The 18646-nt window shown below is 43.8% G+C and overlaps 1 protein-coding gene across 1 annotated transcript; it reads right to left on the reverse strand.

The window, feature by feature from the left end:
* Window positions 1-114: 114 nt before the first annotated feature.
* Window positions 115-16797, reverse strand: NIPSNAP2 (nipsnap homolog 2). Its single transcript, XM_054647139.2, has 10 exons — window positions 16651-16797; window positions 11962-12101; window positions 10961-11006; window positions 8169-8263; window positions 6248-6318; window positions 5766-5906; window positions 5333-5364; window positions 2868-2962; window positions 1945-2028; window positions 115-1233 (listed from the first exon to the last, which is right to left on the reverse strand). The coding sequence occupies exons 1-10, from the start codon at window positions 16734-16736 to the stop codon at window positions 1169-1171; spliced, it is 855 nt and encodes a 284-aa protein (XP_054503114.1). The 5' UTR covers window positions 16737-16797; the 3' UTR covers window positions 115-1168.
* Window positions 16798-18646: the final 1849 nt, after the last annotated feature.

Here is an 18646-nt window from a genome sequence, read left to right on the forward strand (position 1 = left end):
CCAGAGAAGTGATATTGGTTAATGAAGCTGAAATATTCTCAATTTTCCAGACTTAACACTGCAAGAGGAGAGAAAACACAAGTGGTGCAATACATAGGAGATTCCAGCAAAAGGTGAAAATTAAAAGGTTTTTATTGACTGATATGTTCTTCCTGAAAACTTCTTGAAATGTACAAACTGGACATTCAGAACTGATTTGTACATTCAGTATGTTACACTGATTCTTGGAGCCACTTGAGAGAGAGAGAGAGAGAATATTATTGTCACTTACAGGATGTTCACATCGTTGCAGACACCAAAAAGTGTGGATACATTCTAGCCTAAAAGTGAAACCAAAACAGAACTGGACACCATGGTACACAGAAATGCCATGCCCAGCTTCACACACCAACCCAGCCACGGGGACTGCAGCCCCCCTCTGAGGCTGAACCAGCACTGCTTATTAAATTCAACCCCTTTTCCCAGAGTTTGGAGCTGTTTGGGGAGGGAAATGCTGTGGGGTGGGTTGGTTCCCTGCAGGGTGTTCAGGCAGTGTCTGTGGGGGAGCGTGGCTCACCCTGCCCGGGATCCATTCCAGGGGAGGCTGCACTCAGGTGTGTGCTCAGAGACCCTGCAGTGCCCCTGCTGTCCCAAAGCATCCCTGCCACACAGCCTTGTCCCAAATTAATGACTGCCTGCTTGCAGGTGGGGATCTGCTGCTTTCAGGCCTGCTCCAGCAGCCAGGGGTGATTTCACAGCAACCCCAGAGCTGCTGGTTTCACAACTCAAAATGAAATTCTCCTTTCTCCAGAGCTTCTGATTTCACTCCCACGTTTGTTGTGGAGAGCTGCAGTCATGAAATGCTCACAGCAATGCTGCTCCTGAGCTCTGGGCAGTGCCTGTGGAGCAGGAGATTTCCAATCCTGTAGGTCACACATTCCCTGGGCACCTGGCCCACAGATCTGGACTTGTTTTCAATTCACCAACCTTTTAATCACAGTCTTGTTGTTGTTTTTGTTTTTGTTTTTTTCCCCCAAGAGCAGAAGGTGGTGGGTTCTGAAGAAAAGAGGTCTCTTTTATAAGCTCAATACAGTACTTTTATATTTCAGACTATGATATACAGTGTATACCATAAATTAAGACAAATACTTGTCACTTCATCTATGTAGGCACAAGAAAATCAGTGACTTTACTGAAGTGGAGAAATCTTCAAGGGTATCATGATTCTGGACTCCATCTCCTGAATAAGGGGCACTGAAAAAAAATGGAGAGAGCTTTGAATTTCACTGACAGAGTTCAGCACATTCAGCAATCATCCCTCCAGCATGGTGGTTGTGGGAAAAAATGATTTTAATATCATCTCTCTGCTCATTTGAAGACAAATATTTCCATTTTTCCACCAAAATGGAAGTGATCCTACATTTTTGTGGTGTAACTTGCTTTGCAATGTGCCCCATGGAGCCCAAATCTGACATCTTGGCACACTTCTGGGAGCTCTGCTGTGACAGCTTTCTTTGATCTCAAAGATCTCCTGGCTTCTTGTTCCCAAGTCTAAATTCCCTTTTCCCAGCAATGCATTTAACAGGGCTCCTGTATTTCATTAAATATCAGGAGTAATCATTTAATATCAAGCTAAATTTCACTCCTGGCTCCTTAAATCTTTGGACAAGCATTTACATAAATCTCTTCTTTCACATTCCACAGAAATGCTGCTCTAAAAATTCAGCATTAATGCAGCAATTTTTTAGCACTTGGGCAACTTTTCCATGTACAACCAGCTACAAAATTCACTTTACAGCTCAGTGCAACACCCCTCTGCTCCTTTACAGACTAAAAACTGACCCAGACCCACATTTCCCCCTGAGATACAAAACTTCTTCTGCCAGAGGGATGTTCTGAGGAGCAGAGAGGGTGGCACAAAGCCCAAAGTCTGCCCCCAGCATTCCAGAGAAGTTAATGGGTTACCTGTGTAATAAACCAGTTCATCCCAGCCAGGTTTATGCCACGCTGCATTCCTTATATCTTCCCTGGTTTGCAGGTCTTTGTAAGCTGGGAAAACAAGCACAAAGTGACTCCTTTCCCTCCTGAACAGGAAGAGATTCCTTAAAATAATCCCAAGGAGGAATTAGGAGGCTGGGAAAAGCAGGAAGGGAAAAAAAAAAAAAAAATCAGGAGTTCTCTGCCAGGAGGAAAAGCTCCAAGAGCAGCAGAAAAAGAAGGAGCTGGGGAAGACAGAAAATGCCTGGGCACAGGTAAGATAAAGCAGGGGCACAGCTCCACATGAGGGCTGCCAGATTTGGGCTGCCAGATTGCTGAAATCTAAAATTCTGGATGGTTGGGATATGAAAAAAAAAAACAAAAAACCTGAGTAATTTCTAACAAATTCTTGTTTTTCAAGTTGAAACAATCCTAAGGTGTTTATGAGTATGAATGTACAGAGAGAGCCAAAACACCCCCATGCAGGAATGGAAATAAATGCCTGATTTTGCTTTCTGCAGGTGTGGTGAATGTGAGGTTTGAAATGAAACTGTAAAAAAAGCTGATTTCAGCATGGGTTGGGACAGCAGAGTCATGGCTGTGGGACTGAGAGCAAACACTGAGCTCCTAATGAGAAAGGGACAGCAGAAAACAGAACAAAACAGGAAATAATCATTTCTTGCTTGGTGAAGAATAAATTTATCTACACAAAATTATTTTAAAAAAATCAGCAAATTAAGAAATTAAAAAAATTGGGAAAAAAAAACCAAAACCAACTTTAAAACCCAACTTTTAAGACATTTCCCTTGCCTTTTGTAAAAATATTTGTCAAACTTTTGTAAAACTGTTTCCTCCTGGGCAAAGTGATTGGGTTGGCTCAGTGGGAGAAGAAAGCAGAAAGAGGAATTTACCCCAAAGGTGATGGACCATGTAGAGCTGTCCAATCTGGGAGAAAAATCCCCCAACTGCTTCATTGCTGTCCTGTCTGAAGCGAATGGCACGAGCCCTGCAGGGAGCAAGGAGACATCAGAGCCTGCACACCTGGGCAGGAAATCAGGGAAAATGGGGAAAAACACTGGAAAATGGGAAAAAAACAGACTGGGAGGGAAGCTGGAATGGTAAACTCCATGTACTGGGCATTTCAGCAATTCCAAGTGAGGAAAAAGCTGCAGCATGCTCGTGTTCAGCACTAAGGAAAATTAAAAGTGGAGGCTACATTCTCACTAAATTTTGTATTCATCATTTTTTCAACCAAAGTCAGGATAAAGATAATTGTTGGGACATCAGGGAAAATGGGGAAAAAACACTGGAAAATGGGAAAAAACAGACTGGAAAAGAAGCTGGAATGGTAAACTGCATTTTTTTGTGCATTTCAGCAATTCCAAGTGAGGAAAAAGCTGCAGCATGCTTGTGTTCAGCACTGAGGAAAATTAAAATTGGAGGCCACATTCTCACTAAATTTTGTATTCATCATGTTTTCAACCAAAGTCAGGATAAAGAGAATTGTTGGGACATCAGGGAAAATGGGGAAAAACCATTGGAAAATGGGAAAAAACAGACTGGGAGGGAAGCTGGAATGGTAAACTCCATGTACTGGGCATTTCAGCAATTCAAAGTGAGGAAAAAGCTGCAGCATGCTCGTGTTCAGCACTGAGGAAAATTAAAATTGGAGGCTACATTCTCACTAAATTTTGTATTCATCATTTTTTCAACCAAAGTCAGGATAAAGAGAATTGTTGGGACATCAGGGAAAATGGGGAAAAACCATTGGAAAATGGGAAAAAACAGAGTGGAAGGGAAGCTGGAATGGTAAACTCCATGTACTGGGCATTTCAGCAATTCAAAGTGAGAAAAAAGCTGCAGCATGCTCCTTTTCAGCACTAAATAATTAAGATTTACTTCTGTGTCTTGTTAGGATGCGTTAAAATTGGAGGCCATATTTTCACTAAATTTTGTATTAATTTTTTCAACCAAAGTCAGGAAAAAGATAATTGTTGGGACATCAGGGAAAATGGGGAAAAAACGCTGGAAAATGGGAAAAAACAGACTGGAAGAGAAGCTGGAATGGTAAACTCCATGTACTGGGCATTTCAGCAATTCAAAGTGAGGAAAAAGCTGCAGCATGCTCGTGTTCAGCACTGAGGAAAATTAAAATTGGAGGCCACATTCTCACTAAATTTTGTATTCATCATTTTTTCAACCAAAGTCAGGATAAAGAGAATTGTTGGGACATCAGGGAAAATGGGGAAAAACCATTGGAAAATGGGAAAAAACAGTCTGGAAGGGAAGCTGGAATGGTAAACTCCATGTACTGGGCATTTCAGCAATTAAAAGTGAGGAAAAAGCTGCAGCATGCTCGTTTCCAGCACTAAATAATTAAGATTTACTTCTGTGTCTTGTTAGGATGCGTTAAAACTGAAGGCTACATTTTCACTAAATTTTGCATTAATCATTTTTACAGCCAAATTCAGGACAAAGAGAATTGCTGGGACAGTGAAATCCAGCAGTTAACCTTTATAGTTAACCAGTTAACCTTTATAGAAGGTTTTATCACTAAATCTTTAAGTTTTAGTCATGTCAGCTTTGCCACATTAATTTTCCACAGATTTTGTGGTAGTGGAATATGACTTTTTATTCATGCAGATCTTTGCATAAATTAAGATAAATATTGCTCTTGTTGTATCTTATAAAACAGATTTTCTACCAGTAGAGATGTGCCTATTTTATAAAAAAAAAAATTAAATTCAATTTGTTCAAATGACTGTAATTGAAAAGATTATATCAATGACAAGGCTGAAAATCTAACTCCTCACCTTTGTCCAAATAATTGAAAATACTTCAAATTGTTTAACTATCAACCACTAGAACTGCAAGGACAGTGAGTGTAAATTGAAATAAACTTACACTGGTTAAAAATAAGACAAACCCACAAACATACAATCAATAGAAAACTCTCTCAAATACTTCTAACCCATCTATTAAAATACAAATGTGCTGCTCAGCAGCTTTTCAGAAGTAACTTGACTTTGAAAGCTCAAAGAGCCAGGATTTCAGCTGAAGTGGTTTGGGAAGGATGAACCAAGCCTCCCAGCAGAATTGCCACTCTTCCCAAGCAGCTTTCTGCTGAAAATCCAGGTTTTTGCAGCAAACTAAAAGGGTTTTGGGGAGCAAAGCCCAACCCCAGAGGTTGTTTGTGCACAAAATTGCTGCTTTCCCCTCAGAGGGTCACAGGACTGCCTGAGCAGGGCTGCAAGTGCAGCAGCAGCCCCTGGACTGGGGCTTTGGTGGCTTTGGTGCCACCCTGGCACCTCCTGTGCTGCTTTTTCCAATCAGGGCTGAAGGCAACACTTACCTTAATTAATTAATTAACACTTACCAGTAATTGCCCCATTCAATCATTGTTCCAGGCTGCAGAAACAGAACACACTGTTAAAGCTGCAGTTGAAAATCAAATATTATACCATTTTCACACCCTTTCTGTATGGAAACCAGCCTGTATTGACACAACCCCTTCCTGGGAGTGATAAGAATATTCAAATAATCTCTAATTGCTTTGTTTACCACCTCTGAGTCATCTCTGAAGCATCCCTCAAAGCACCCACAGGGTTTCAGCCCTGCAGAACTCAGGATCTTGTTGGGGCCTGCCCTCACCTCAGACCCCACACCCTGAGAGCAGCCCTGGCTCAGGCACCACCCTGGATAAAAATCAGATTTTTCAGATAAGCTCTGTTTGCCATAAAAACCTTCCCAAAGCTTTTAGGACAGCACAAAACTTCAAAAATCAGAAAAGAAGTCAAATCTGGACTTACTCTGAGTTGGTAGGACCTCAGTTCATAAATATTAGGGCCATCCCTGGGAACTGGCTCATTCCAGAAGCTGAACTCCAGCAGGAGCTGGTTCTTACGGGACAGGAGCATGTTGCCCCTCTCCTTCCGGAATTCTGTGAATTCCTAAAAAAAGAATGTGCTAAAATGGGTCAAATTCTGCAACAACAAACAGCAGGACACCAGATGTGCCTTAAATTGTTGGGTTTTTTTAATGCTATCAGGGTTGTGGGACAGCGAAATGCTGAAAGGAATCTGAATTCTCTCTGGTGAATTTGAGAATTCCAAGATTTACAGGGGAAGTATTCAGGAATGAAACATTAATGTGACAATAAATCCTCTCTCCAAGAGGTTTCTGGGCTTGTACAGGAAGGGAGGAGACACTTTGGTATCTAAATCTGCTTTTTTTTTAAATTGTTCTGCCTGTTCTTTGCTCTTTTCTGAGAAACAAAATCTGCATTTTTTACCTTATTTTGACGAAGTTTGCTCATGACCTCATTGAGAGCTGGGTAACCTCCCTCATATCTCCACAAATGAACTGAAACAGAGAAAATTTCAGTTTTTTCAGGCATGCCCCAGACCTGAAGATGGTAAATCTTATGGAAAAATCACAGTATAAAATGCTCTTCACACTACAAAATTACACAAAAATAGAAACCAGGCAGCAGGTTTGAAAATAGATTTTCATTAATGAAAATCACATTGGATTATTTTAGGGATCATGGAATCATCTGCTTTTTGAAAGGGGTTCTCTTGGAAAATTCTGCAATTCACTTTGAGGGTAACAGAGGAATTTCTGCAGGGCCTTTTTGCTGCCATACAAGTAAGGTGTGATTATTTGTCATGACTGTGATTGAAATTAAGATTCAGCTGAAGAGGATGACTTAGTTCCAAAATTGTGCTTTGTACCAATTTCATCTAAGAGCAGCAGAGGGGCAGATTTTCAGTTCAGTAAATTACTCCAGCACACAAGCAAGACACTTTCTGTAGCACATGAAAAAATGATGCAAATGTTATTTCTGAGCTCAACATGAATAAAAGCAGAAGAAAGCTGAATATTTGCTGGGATTTCCCCTATAAAAACAATTCCAGTATCTATGTTTGTATCTAATTTTTTTTCAAAGTATCCACTCTTTAATAAATCAGAATAAAGCCCTTTAATAAATCACTCAACTATGTATTTACAAGCATTTAGTACAGCAAGGCAATAATTTCACCTCACAGAAAATAAAACCTATTTTCTGCCCTCTTGAGCAGCTCTGTGCCTTTTCCCCAGGCTGATGGGAGAGCAGATTTCTCCTCCTGCTCCTGCTGCCTCACCCCCAGGGCAGATTTGATGGATCCACCTGATATTAACCCAGCACTGAACACTCATCATTCATTATTATTGTTCATTCTCTCATTATGTTGATATTTTTTCACTAGCCAGTGTAAACAATATGAAGTCAAACCCCACAATCTGCTTTATTCCAGTGCTGCAAGAGCATTTCCAAAGCAGGCTGGGGATGCAGTGACAAACCCAGCCTGTGTTCATCTGTTCCAAAAGCAGCCACTGGGACCTGCCTGAGGAATTCCCATTTCAATTGTCCTCATTCCCCAATTCCCCTTCAGCTTCCAGGCTTGGTCTCAGACATTGTTTGGTTCATCTGCTGTTAATTGTCTGCATTTGTTCAGTGTCAATACTGCAATATGCTGGCAGTGCAGGGAGAATTGCTGTGTGCAGGAGTTGATTTTTTGAATTAGGAAGCCCCAGCACTGAGCCTGGCACAGCTCTCACAGAACCTCCATGGATTTGGATCTGTGGCTTCCCATTCCTTCCAATTCCCAGGGCATTGTTCAGGTTTTCTCTCTGCACTGGGCTCTTTGGAGTTACCTCTGTAGCAGCTCTTCAGCCATGTCTAGCTCCAGTTTGTTTTCATAGTTAGGCAGTGTCCTTGTATGAACATGAACAGAAAGATTTTTACTTTCCCCCAGTAAAGTTTAATGTGAAGTTTACAGTGCAGATGGTTTGGAATGATTTGCAATTTATTATCATAGAGCAATTACAGCCTGAAAGGCTGAGCAAAGCTTTAATAGTGCCCAAGGAGGGACAAACTCTGCCTTTGCAAGAGTCACCCATAAATATTCAGGTTCCCACAGGAGTGTAGTTTACAAATATATCCCCAAAACCTCTTTAATTTTTACCAACCACCACCACCACCTGGAAAACATGAAAACACATCAACAAGGAGACAAAACCGAAGGGATGAATGCTCTGCTGTCCAACCCAGCACAAAAAGCAAGCAGTGCACATTTACAACAGCTCAGTGCACACAGGGGAGGTGATTTCAGAAGAAGAAAACCTGCCAAGCACATGGGTGTACATTGGGTTGCACTTCTATCTCCTACCAGCCTGATCCTGCTCTCCGTACCACGTGTTCCAAGTCCCCACCAGAGCACAAGGGTAGTGTTTCTCTTCATGAATCTTTGGCAGCACCTCTTGACTTGAAAACAAGGAACACACAGACACTGGGTTGCATTGCCTTCAGGGAGGCCACACTTGATCAATGTATAACACAGCATCATGCTAGGAACGTTCACAAGCTTTATTTTGCAGAGGAGAAAGAGGAAACAGCAAATTCTGTTATGCAGGGGGAAGGTGGCTGCACCCCCATGGAGAATTAAGGTGAGTGTTACCATTTTTTTAGAAATTTATAACAAAGATCTGTAACATTTCTATAATATATAACATACACTGCATTTCTGGATGCAGTAAATGAGGTGTATCTAAACAATTATGTCTGTCTAAAAGGTTATCCAACACATCAGGAAAAGAAATATCAGGATATCTCACTGAAAACTCAGCCTACATGGGTGATTTGTCTGAGGAAAAGCTTTTCTTTCCTTGAGGAAAAGCTTTTCTTTGCTTGAGGAAAAGCTCCCCTCAGGGGAGAACAACTCAGAAATATGAAAGCAAACAAACTCTTCTAAACCAGTTACAGCTGCTGAGCCGAATGAATAAAAATCATTTGATAAATGAAATAGTGGCTGTAGCTCACAGTATTGATTTTTGATTTCAGAAAGTGCTCTTTACTTTGAGGCAACTCACCCACTAATGAACACTGGGACAGCCTTAGAAACACCTCCAACACAAAATTCCTGTCTGACTCTTCCCAGGATTTCTAACACTCTTTCAAACTTTAGCAGTGGCCCACATTAGCATGAGGAAATTAAGTTTTGCTGATTGCTGACTCAGTCAAGACAGCTTTCCCTGCACTGTGCCTTGATGAATAAGTCAATTAGTCTGGTTGAACTCTGCCTTCTCTATTTTTCCCTGAATAATTACCCTTCTTCCTCAGTTTGGCTCACAGGCAGAGTCTCTGCACAGGATCAAGGAATAAAAAGTAGGCTGGGCTGGGGCTGGGAGTCATTGGAGATGAGTTTTCTTCTGGATTCTGCCACTGACTTTCCAGACAACCTTGAGCAAATCTCATCACCAATTTGTACCTCAACGTTTTCTCACTAGCCAGTGTAAATAATATGATAAAATGACTCTCCAAGGATATTCTCAAGGATAGTTCATTTTTTGCAAAGCAGAATGAGATCCTGGGAAGGCAGCTTTGAAGAGGAATGGGAAATTATTGCATAATTCTACCATATATTGTTGAAAATTAGAGAAAAGATGCCCACAGAACATCTTTTTAAAAAAACTGTCCCTAATTCTTCAGAAGGGCTCCTAAACCACAGTGATTCATGAAATATTCTTGTAATTGTCTTCATTACATTATTTATGAATACCTGATGATGATGATGATGACTAATCCTCATTTTGATATGATACAGAATTAACCTGTTCTTTTTTTTCCTTTAGGGAGAGGCAGGAGGGAAGTTCAGAGAGGCTTAATTTTGTTTATTACTTTATTCAAGTTGTCTCCTTGCCTGAAATGCTTCAATTTGCTTTGGAAAGAATCAATCCAAGCACAGATATTTCATCTGGCTGCTGTCAGCAGTTTCTTTCTCTGCTGTTTGTCTCTTTCCTTGAAAACAGAAATCTCTGCTCTCACTCAACATTCAGGCAGCTCATGAAATACTGCAGAGAAGTGATTCCCTGGCTTGCATAATTGGCCATGTTTATATTCAGCTTTTAAACAGCAAGCTGGCTGAATGCTAAATTGTCCTTTACTGTGTATCTATTTTTTAAACAAAAAAGAGCTAAAAATACCTTGATTGAATGTTATTCTAGCAGCTTTTTATGCTTCTACAGAGGGGAGAAAAGTTCTGGGTTATCCAGCCCAACAAAGAGGTGAGAGATGAGCTGAGGACATGACCTGGGAGCTGGGATTTCCTCCTCTCCCTCCAGCCCAGCTGCTGTGCTAACACCTCAGGGCTGGCTGCAGGAAGGTGTCATTATTGTCATTATGCTGAGAATGTTTGTATTGTCAGGGAGAAAAGCCCTGCTGGCTGCCAGGCTCACTCCAGCCCCAAATTTGAACACACAGTTCTTTCAGGAGGGGGGATTGTGGAGGCAGAAAAGGAATAATATTTCTGCAGTTTTACTCTCAGAGCAGTATTTCAAATTTCAAATTCAATTGAACTCAATTTCAAATGTGAGCAATTCCTAAAGCTGGAACTGTTTGGGAAAGCTGTCCCAGTACTGCTCCCTCTGGAGGGGATCACCCCAATGCACAAACCCCATCCAAGGGTTTCTGTAACTCCTTGAGCTCTGCAGGGTTTGTGCAGAGGGATCTAAACGAGCTGAGAGGAAATCAACCCCTGGGTTTTTAACACCTGAGTTTAACACTGGTGTAGCTTTACTTAGCAGTGATCTCTCTTTCCTTCCAGTGTGCACATAAAACCCATCCTGAACCTGGCAGCTGCAGGGGGAATGCCAACATTCCACCTCTCTCTGCAGGGATCAGAACTTTAGGATCAATCAGGGAAGGGGTAAAGCTGCTCCAGCAAATGGCACCAAAGCTCTCAGGACAGGAATCATCCTCAACTGCAGCTCAGGAAATGGCAATGCCAAGAGGGAGGTGGGGTGAACTGAGCACAGGACTTTTGGCTCTTTCATAGGATCTATTTAATATCAAATCCTAAAAAAGCAGAATTTTTGTCACCTCCCCTCTACATAACTCAGATATAACTACAATATCTGCCAAATCAATATGGCTAAAAGGTGAAAAGAGAACTCACACACTTACCAGAGCTTGTTGTAGGCCTCTAGACATTCAGGTTTGACATTGTGAACTGCAACAACAACAAGAGAGCCGTGAGACAGGCAGGGACAGCAGTGGTGCTGAGCTCAGAGCCATCAGTCACTGACTGCAGTTTGTGCAGGCAGGGACAGGGACAGGGACAGGGACAGGGACAGGGACAGGGACAGGAGTGGGGCTGGGAGCACAGAGCCATCACTCACACTGCAGTTTGTACAGGCAGGGACAGGGACAGGGCCAGGGGCATCACTCACACTGCAGTTTGTACAGGCAGGGACAGGGACAGGGCCAGGGGCATCACTCACACTGCAGTTTGTACAGGCAGGGACAGGGCCATCACTCACACTGCAGTTTGTACAGGCAGGGCCAGGGCCATCACTCACACTGCAGTTTGTACAGGCAGGGACAGGGACACAGGGCCATCACTCACACTGCAGTTTGTACAGGCAGGGACAGGGACAGGACACAGGGCCATCACTCACACTGCAGTTTGTACAGGTAGGGACAGGGCCAGGGCCAGGGCCATCACTCACACTGCAGTTTGTACAGGCAGGGACAGGAGCACAGGGCCATCACTCACACTGCAGTTTGTACAGGCAGGGACAGGAGCACAGGGCCATCACTCACACTGCAGTTTGTACAGGCAGGGACAGGGACAGGGACAGGGCCAGGGCCAGGGCCATCACTCACACTGCAGTTTGTACAGGCAGGGACAGGGACAGGGACAGGGACAGGACACAGGGCCATCACTCACACTGCAGTTTGTACAGGCAGGGACAGGGACAGGGACAGGGACAGGGGGACAGGGCCATCACTCACACTGCAGTTTGTACAGGCAGGGACAGGGACAGGGACAGGGACAGGGGGACAGGGCCATCACTCACACTGCAGTTTGTACAGGCAGGGCCAGGGGCACAGAGCCATCACTCACACTGCAGTTTGTACAGACAGGGACAGGGACAGGGCCAGGACACAGGGCCAGCACTCACACTGCAGTTTGTACAGGCTGCTGGTCTCTCTTTTGGCCAGCAGGTTGGAGTGGGCGTCTTTCCTGGGGTCCACCTTGCGCACAAAGAGCGATTTCAGCCAGCTGTCCTCACGGGCACTGCGGGCTGAGGAGCCCAGCCCCCTGCAGGAACAGCGACAGCCCTGAGCACAGGCAGGAACTGATGGCTCTGCATGGCAGAGATCACAGCACAGCCAGAAACTGTGATGGCACAAGGGACACCCACACACTGCTGAAACCACCCTGCCACTGTCTCCCAGCAAGGCAAAGGTGGCTCATCCCCAGTGAGATTGATAATTGCACTATATTAATTATATTACATTATATTGTATTACATTACATTATATTGTATTATATTTTCATCATATAAAATTAATATACTATATACAACAACATAATAATATAATAAAATATAATTATATAATTGATTATAATGATAATTATTAATAATTTAACATCACATAATCAATTAATAATACAATAATGTGATAGAGTAATAATATAATATAATATAATATAATATAATATAATATAATATAATATAATATAATATAATATAATATAATATAATATAATATAATATATTTAGACATAATTATATTATTTCACTATTCATTAGAGATTATCATTTCACAGAGATTATCATCCCATACTTATCCACTGTGGGATTATTCTTTTTTTTTTTGACCCAGAGATGTTTTAAAAACTTTTTTTCTATTTTCTGTCTCATGTGAAGAGTGAGAAAATATGCTATATTATAATATGATGTTATAATTAACTACATTAAAATATATAAGTAACATATATTATAATATTATGTTATAATGATGTTGTAATTCACGTCATCACAATCAGAAGCTGTTTTTAAATTACATTATAAGCTTAATTACATTATAATTTTATAATTATATATTATATAAGTATTATAAAATTTTTATTACATTACAAATTGCTTGGCCTATCATCTTCAGCCACACCATGCTAGAAATGCCTTAAAGCCAATCATCTAAAATAACCCCTCCTTGGTCCCACTCCAATGCATCTTTCATAGTTCTATTTCTCCAAAGTATCTTGTCTGATTTGCAAGGCCATCCTTTAAAACTTGTTTCTGGTTCCATTTCTCTCTCAGCAATGTCTGTTCTGTTTTATGGCATTTCTAAGTCAGCATTTTTATCTCCAAGTTTGCACACAGCTGCACACACTGTGAGCCTTCTGCCAGGCTTGGAGAATTCTCTACAAATCCATTTCCCACATTTCCCCCTCTCTCCTGAACAGAAAAAAACTTCTTTGATGGCCTTGTTCATCATTTGCTGTGTGCAGTACACAAGGTATTAACATTGTCACTGTAACAATTAATGTATATAAAATCTTCTATGAAACTTTAAAAATTCCCAACAAATCCATTTCCCACGATGCACATTGTCCATGGTAATTCCCTGTGCAATGGCTGCTTCTGCTGCTACTTCTCCTCTTTTTAAGCCACTGTCTTTGCCCAGGGCTGGGTCTGGCCTGGTGTAAACAGTCAGGAGTGAAAAAGAGCAAAAAAGGTGCAGAAAGAAAACTGCACAGTGTAAAAGGGAAAGGAACTGCCATATGTTCCTGTGCTGCTTAAAGACAGCTCTACAAAAGGGAAAGGGAAATGTATTTCAAGAGGAAAAATAGCATGAAAGGCTAATTTGGGAAAGAAGATGAGTGGTAGGAAATAACCAGCCAGGAAATGTTTCAGTTCCAGATTCCAGCAATACACAGGGGCTCAGAGCCAGGCTCTCTGCACAACATCCACCTTCCCTTGCCTCAAAACACAAGATTCTCACTCTCTTTTCTAATCTAATCTTTATTCAGCTTCTCCAAGTGCACTTTCAGCATAGTGTCACCTCCCTTTACACCAGAGCACACAGACCAAGGGATAACTGTGCTGTTTAAAGTGATGTGTTAAAGGAATTATTCCTCTTTTCCAGATGAGCAGGACAAAAAAATCTGATGCATTCAACTGATCCTCGACAATGTCTGAGAAGCTCAAATGGTTTTGCTTCTTTCCCTTCCTTCAATTTGCCTTTTTTTTTGACAGCCTCATAGTAGCCACAGTGAAAAAAAATTAATTCTGTCACAAGCTTCTCCTGAAATTAAACTATTAAATGTGGTATTTATATTTATAACATATATTTACTTCTAAGCTGGAAATTTCAGCCTTTTCCTGCCTCAGATGTCAACTTTTCACCCTCAATTACTGATTTAGGGATCCAGAAGACAGCTGGATCTCCAGCCCAAAGCCTTCTAAAAAAAAAAATAGAGAAATAAAAATCTCAATTTCCTTTGGGAAAACATCCCCCTGGACACACCTGTATTACACAAAAGCAGTTCCTTACAACAATCCACCTTTTAATCCCAGTGTCAGAAAAGAACATAATGACCTGGTTCTGCCCATGGGAGCAGCATGGAGGAGAGGGAGAGTATTTCACAGCAGAGAAACAACAACCACAGCTGAAATGACCTTCAGCAGGAAGAAACAATGTCTAAATCTTGGTGTGTTTATTGAAAATGGTGCCTCCCTTGCTCTGGGCACACACACGGACATGTGGCTGTGCTGGAAGCCAAGCAGCTATTCCTGAGGGCAGCACTTTGAAGGGCATTCCATGATAAGGCTGCTGTGGAGTGGAGCTTTCTCTGAGCTCAGGGGTGAACCCCACCTCAGAAATTCAAGGTTTTTGTTTCAAAAAGCTCCCTCAAATGAAGCCTTCACTGGCTCCAGGAGGCAGAAGTCAAGCCCACTCCTGCAATACTCAGACCTGTAAATTCTCATTTTAAACCATTCCCTTCCCTTTATTCAATAAAATTAGCAAAGTAATATTTAGAGAACTCATCTACAAGGATCATTGTTTGCAGCAAACTTTGAAGAGGAAAGAGAAATAAATAATCCTGATGCTTTTTGTGAACTTAATGAGCAGCAGGAGTAAGCTGGAGCTACAGGGATAACTCTGAAAAGCAAATTTCTTTGCTATGAGGAGAATCTCATGATTTGAGTGTTCAACTGCACCTAAACCTGGAGGTCTGGTTAATTTTCAAAGCAATGACATGAGTAATACTTTACATTTATGGAAAATCTTCTCCCCAGCAGCTGTAAAGCTCCTCATGAGCACTGATTAATAAATCACAACTAAATATACACCTCACACAGAACAAAGGTAACAGGCTGAGTTCATTAAAGCAGATGCTCACTGCACCCAAACTGAGATTCAAGGGCCTGATTTTTAATCAATATCCTAAAATATCACTGAACCAAGAAGCCCTGAACTGATCACTGGCTCCATTCTTTGGGCAATCTGTACCCAAAATGAGCTCTGGAGGAACAGGGACTGAATTCAGGTCTTTCAACAGCTGTGAGCACCAGCTTGTCTTTGGCAGCAAGTTCTCAAGCTGCAAATATTAATTGTGGGCTTTGCTTTCTTGCTGCAAAGGTTGGGCTCTGAACACAAAAGGCTAACACTGAACAGCTTGCTTAGATTAGATTAAAAATATAAGGGAAAACACTTCTTTACACTTAGCTCCTGCTTCAGCATAAAATATAACAGGGTGGGACACACCAGGTCAAGTATTTAGATTCTGTAGTAAATCAAATGTGCCTGGAAGGGTAAAAAAAACCAATTTGTCTATATTTGACAGTTTTTGATCTGTGGTCTAACCAAAGTTTATTTGAAACTAAAATAACCTCAAAACATGCACATAAAACCTCACAACATATTCCCTGAACAGCTGCTTGCAGGGATGCTTTTAGTTTTGCCCGTTCTGAGGCTCGAAGCAGCAGCTTTGCCTTTTTCAAAGAAAGGCAGGAAAAACTGTGCAGATCCACCCCAGCTTGGGAATTCCCGTGTTTCCATCACCCTGTGCCTGCTTCCTACACCTGGGAGGCGCCCCAGGAGCTCTGCGTGTGTGTGTGTCACCCCTGCACACAGAAATGCTCATGTGCGCACCCCAAACCTTGCGGGATGCGCCTCCCTGTGCGCCCTGGCACCGGCAGAGGGGTGCAGATCCCAGCTCCCATGGGGACATGGACACACCAGCCGTGACTCCCTGCGAGTGGCCGTGAACGGTGAAGGCAGGAAGATGTCGGGATGTGCAGCCAGGCAGCCCAGCCCTGGGGAAACGCAGGTTTTGGGCTGTGCGTGCTGACAGGATCCGCTGCTGGCTGTGCACCCTGTTGCTCGGAGGAGTTGGGCTGCACGCCCCGATCCCGGAGGGCCAGCAAGCATCCAGGAATGTAAACGCCAGCAATGCACGTGTGCAGGGCGCCCCGAAAGTCGCGGGGTGCCCGGTTCCGTGTGTTCCATGCGGGGGTGTCCATGCAGGGCTGAGGCGGCGGTGCAGGGAACGGCTCTCGCTGCCCCCCGAGCCCGGGCACCGGCCCGGCCATGGCCACGCTCCCACCCAGGGGCGGACGGGGAGGAGAGAAGGAAGGGGCCGGCCTTGCGGCCCGTGACCTTGAGGGACACCCCTGCGCCTCCTCGCACTCCCCGCCCCAGGCCCGGCCGCTGCCCCGCCAGCGGGGCGCCATTTCCAGCCTGGCAAGGGGACGCTCTGCGCGGCGGGGCTCCGGGTGGCTCGGGCGGCGCCGGCTCCGCGTGCGGCTCCCCCCGGGCGGCCCCGTCCCGCCCGCCTCGCCCCCCTCAGGGCTCACCTGAGGGTCAGCCCGGCGCCGGGCTGCAGGCGCGGCACGGCGGGCGCTCCCGCCAGGCTCCCCCGCAGCAGCACTCGCGCCGCCATCTTGCTCCCGCCGCCTCCCTCCTGGGCCGGGGGCTGCGGCCACGCCCCCTGGCGGGCAGCGCCGCCTGCGCATGCGCGGCCCTGGCGGCCGCGGGACCCCCTCACGGCCCCTCAGCTGAGGGGGGACTCCCGGGGCTCGGTTTGGGGAGACCAAGTCGGATTTAGGGGGACCCTGCCCCGGTTTGGGAACCGCTACCCAGATATAGCGGACCTAGCTCTAGTTTTGGGGTCCTCCAGCATAGGTTTGGGGGCACCAAGCCAGGTTTAGAGGGACCCTACCCAGCTTTGGGGACCGCTACTCAGGTACAGCGGACCTAGCTCTAGTCTTGGGGTCCTAAGTCGGGTTTAGGGGGACCCTGCCCAGCTTTGGGGACTGCTACTCAGATATAGGGAACCCAGATCTAGTTTTGGGGTCCCCCAGCATCGGTTTGGGGGCACCAAGTCGGGTTTAGGGGAACCCTGCCCAGATATAGGGGACCCAGCTCCGTTTTGGGGTTCTAAGTCGGGTTTACGAACACCTTGTCAGACACAGAGGAACCGCAGTCCCAGTATGGGAAGACTCTGTCAGATTTATCCTGGTTTGGGGGGAACCCCACCCACAGTTTTGGAGGATCCCCAGCCTGGTTTAGGGCTACCCAAGCCCCGGTTTTGAGAGAGACTCCAGCCCCAGTTTGGGGGGACCCTGGTCCCAGTTTGGGGCCCCCAGTCAGATTTAAGGGGATCACAACCCCAATTTTGGGAATCCCAGCCCTGGTTTTAGGGGACACAGCTGGATTTAGGGACCCCCAGCCCCGGTTTGTTGCTCTCCTGGTACATTTCTCACTCGCTGGCAGCTGAAGGGTTTTCCTCACGCTGCTCCTCTGTACTCAGAGAAATTTTGGCTGAGGAGGAGGTGTGTGCTGGCACCAAATCCTTAAATCACTTCAAACTGAGGATAAAGTGATAATTAGGGTAATAATTAAAGGGCAGTTCTAAAAGCAACAAGCCAATAAACACAGAAAGCAGTCAGTGACTAATCTTTATCATTCCACGTAACACCTATAATGATTCTATCTTGGCCCTATAAACTTTCCCTTCCCATTTTATGATTTTTCTATCAGCACTCGCAGACTAATCCAGAAGATAACACATATGATGTGCTTTAACATCACAAAAGTACAATCTTTGTACTTTAAAACAATTTAACCTACAATTGCCATCACTCTATTAAATAACACAGTTTGATATGTAATTTGGTTTTAGTCACATTTTGATCTGACAGTGTGGCAAGTTCTTGAGCAATCCTCCCAGAGCCTACACTGGAAAAATTATAACCTTCTGTGATGAATCAATCTTATAGGAAAAAAAAAAAAAGGCATTTTCACAGCTACTCAAGGGGAATTACAAGAAAATATCAATTCCCCTAATTAGATGTAGATGCAACCTATTAAGCAAACAGGAAACCTTATCTATTTTTTGTAATTATGTAGTTATTACAACACTTATTTCTCATGTATTGGGGGTCAAGTTCTGCTTGGATACAACTTCAGTGCATTTCCTACAGCCCAGGACCAAACTCTGCTCTGTATCCAAGTTCTCCCAATCTCTGCTTGGATGAAGTTTCTCATTTTGCATTCACCTGGGCAGAAATCAGAGCTCAGGTTTTTTCTTTCCTTTGATCAGCCAGCTCCAGTTCCTTGGGAATTTACATAAACCTAAACCTCTGCCACAAACAACAAGAAAAACCCTCCAGCCACATGTTTAAGGCACTTCCTCAACCTCAGAGCCTGTGCCCACAGAGTTTTACACAGAGACATTTCAGTGAAAGTTTCTTGACATCCCACATGAACACAGGCATGCAAAGAGCAGCATTTTTTACTTTGAAGCACCAAAAGAACTTTAAGTTTCTCATTCCTCTGTCCCAAATAATT

The sequence above is a fragment of the Agelaius phoeniceus genome, chromosome 20 (genome assembly GCF_051311805.1).
Source record: "Agelaius phoeniceus isolate bAgePho1 chromosome 20, bAgePho1.hap1, whole genome shotgun sequence".
NCBI classification, from domain to species: domain Eukaryota; kingdom Metazoa; phylum Chordata; class Aves; order Passeriformes; family Icteridae; genus Agelaius; species Agelaius phoeniceus.

What these genes read in the sequence shown, in the direction of transcription:
- NIPSNAP2 (XM_054647139.2), bottom strand. Translation starts at nt 16,736, where the DNA reads ATGGCGGCGCGAGTGCTGCTGCGGGGGAGCCTGGCGGGAGCGCCCGCC. An exon ending in CAGCCTGTACAAACTGCAGT is followed by an intron (nt 11,007 to 11,961) that starts GTGAGTGCTGGC and finishes TTGTTGTTGCAG; the next exon opens with TTCACAATGTCAAACCTGAA. An exon ending in ATTGAATGGGGCAATTACTG is followed by an intron (nt 2,963 to 5,332) that starts GTAAGTGTTAAT and finishes TGCTCCCTGCAG; the next exon opens with GGCTCGTGCCATTCGCTTCA.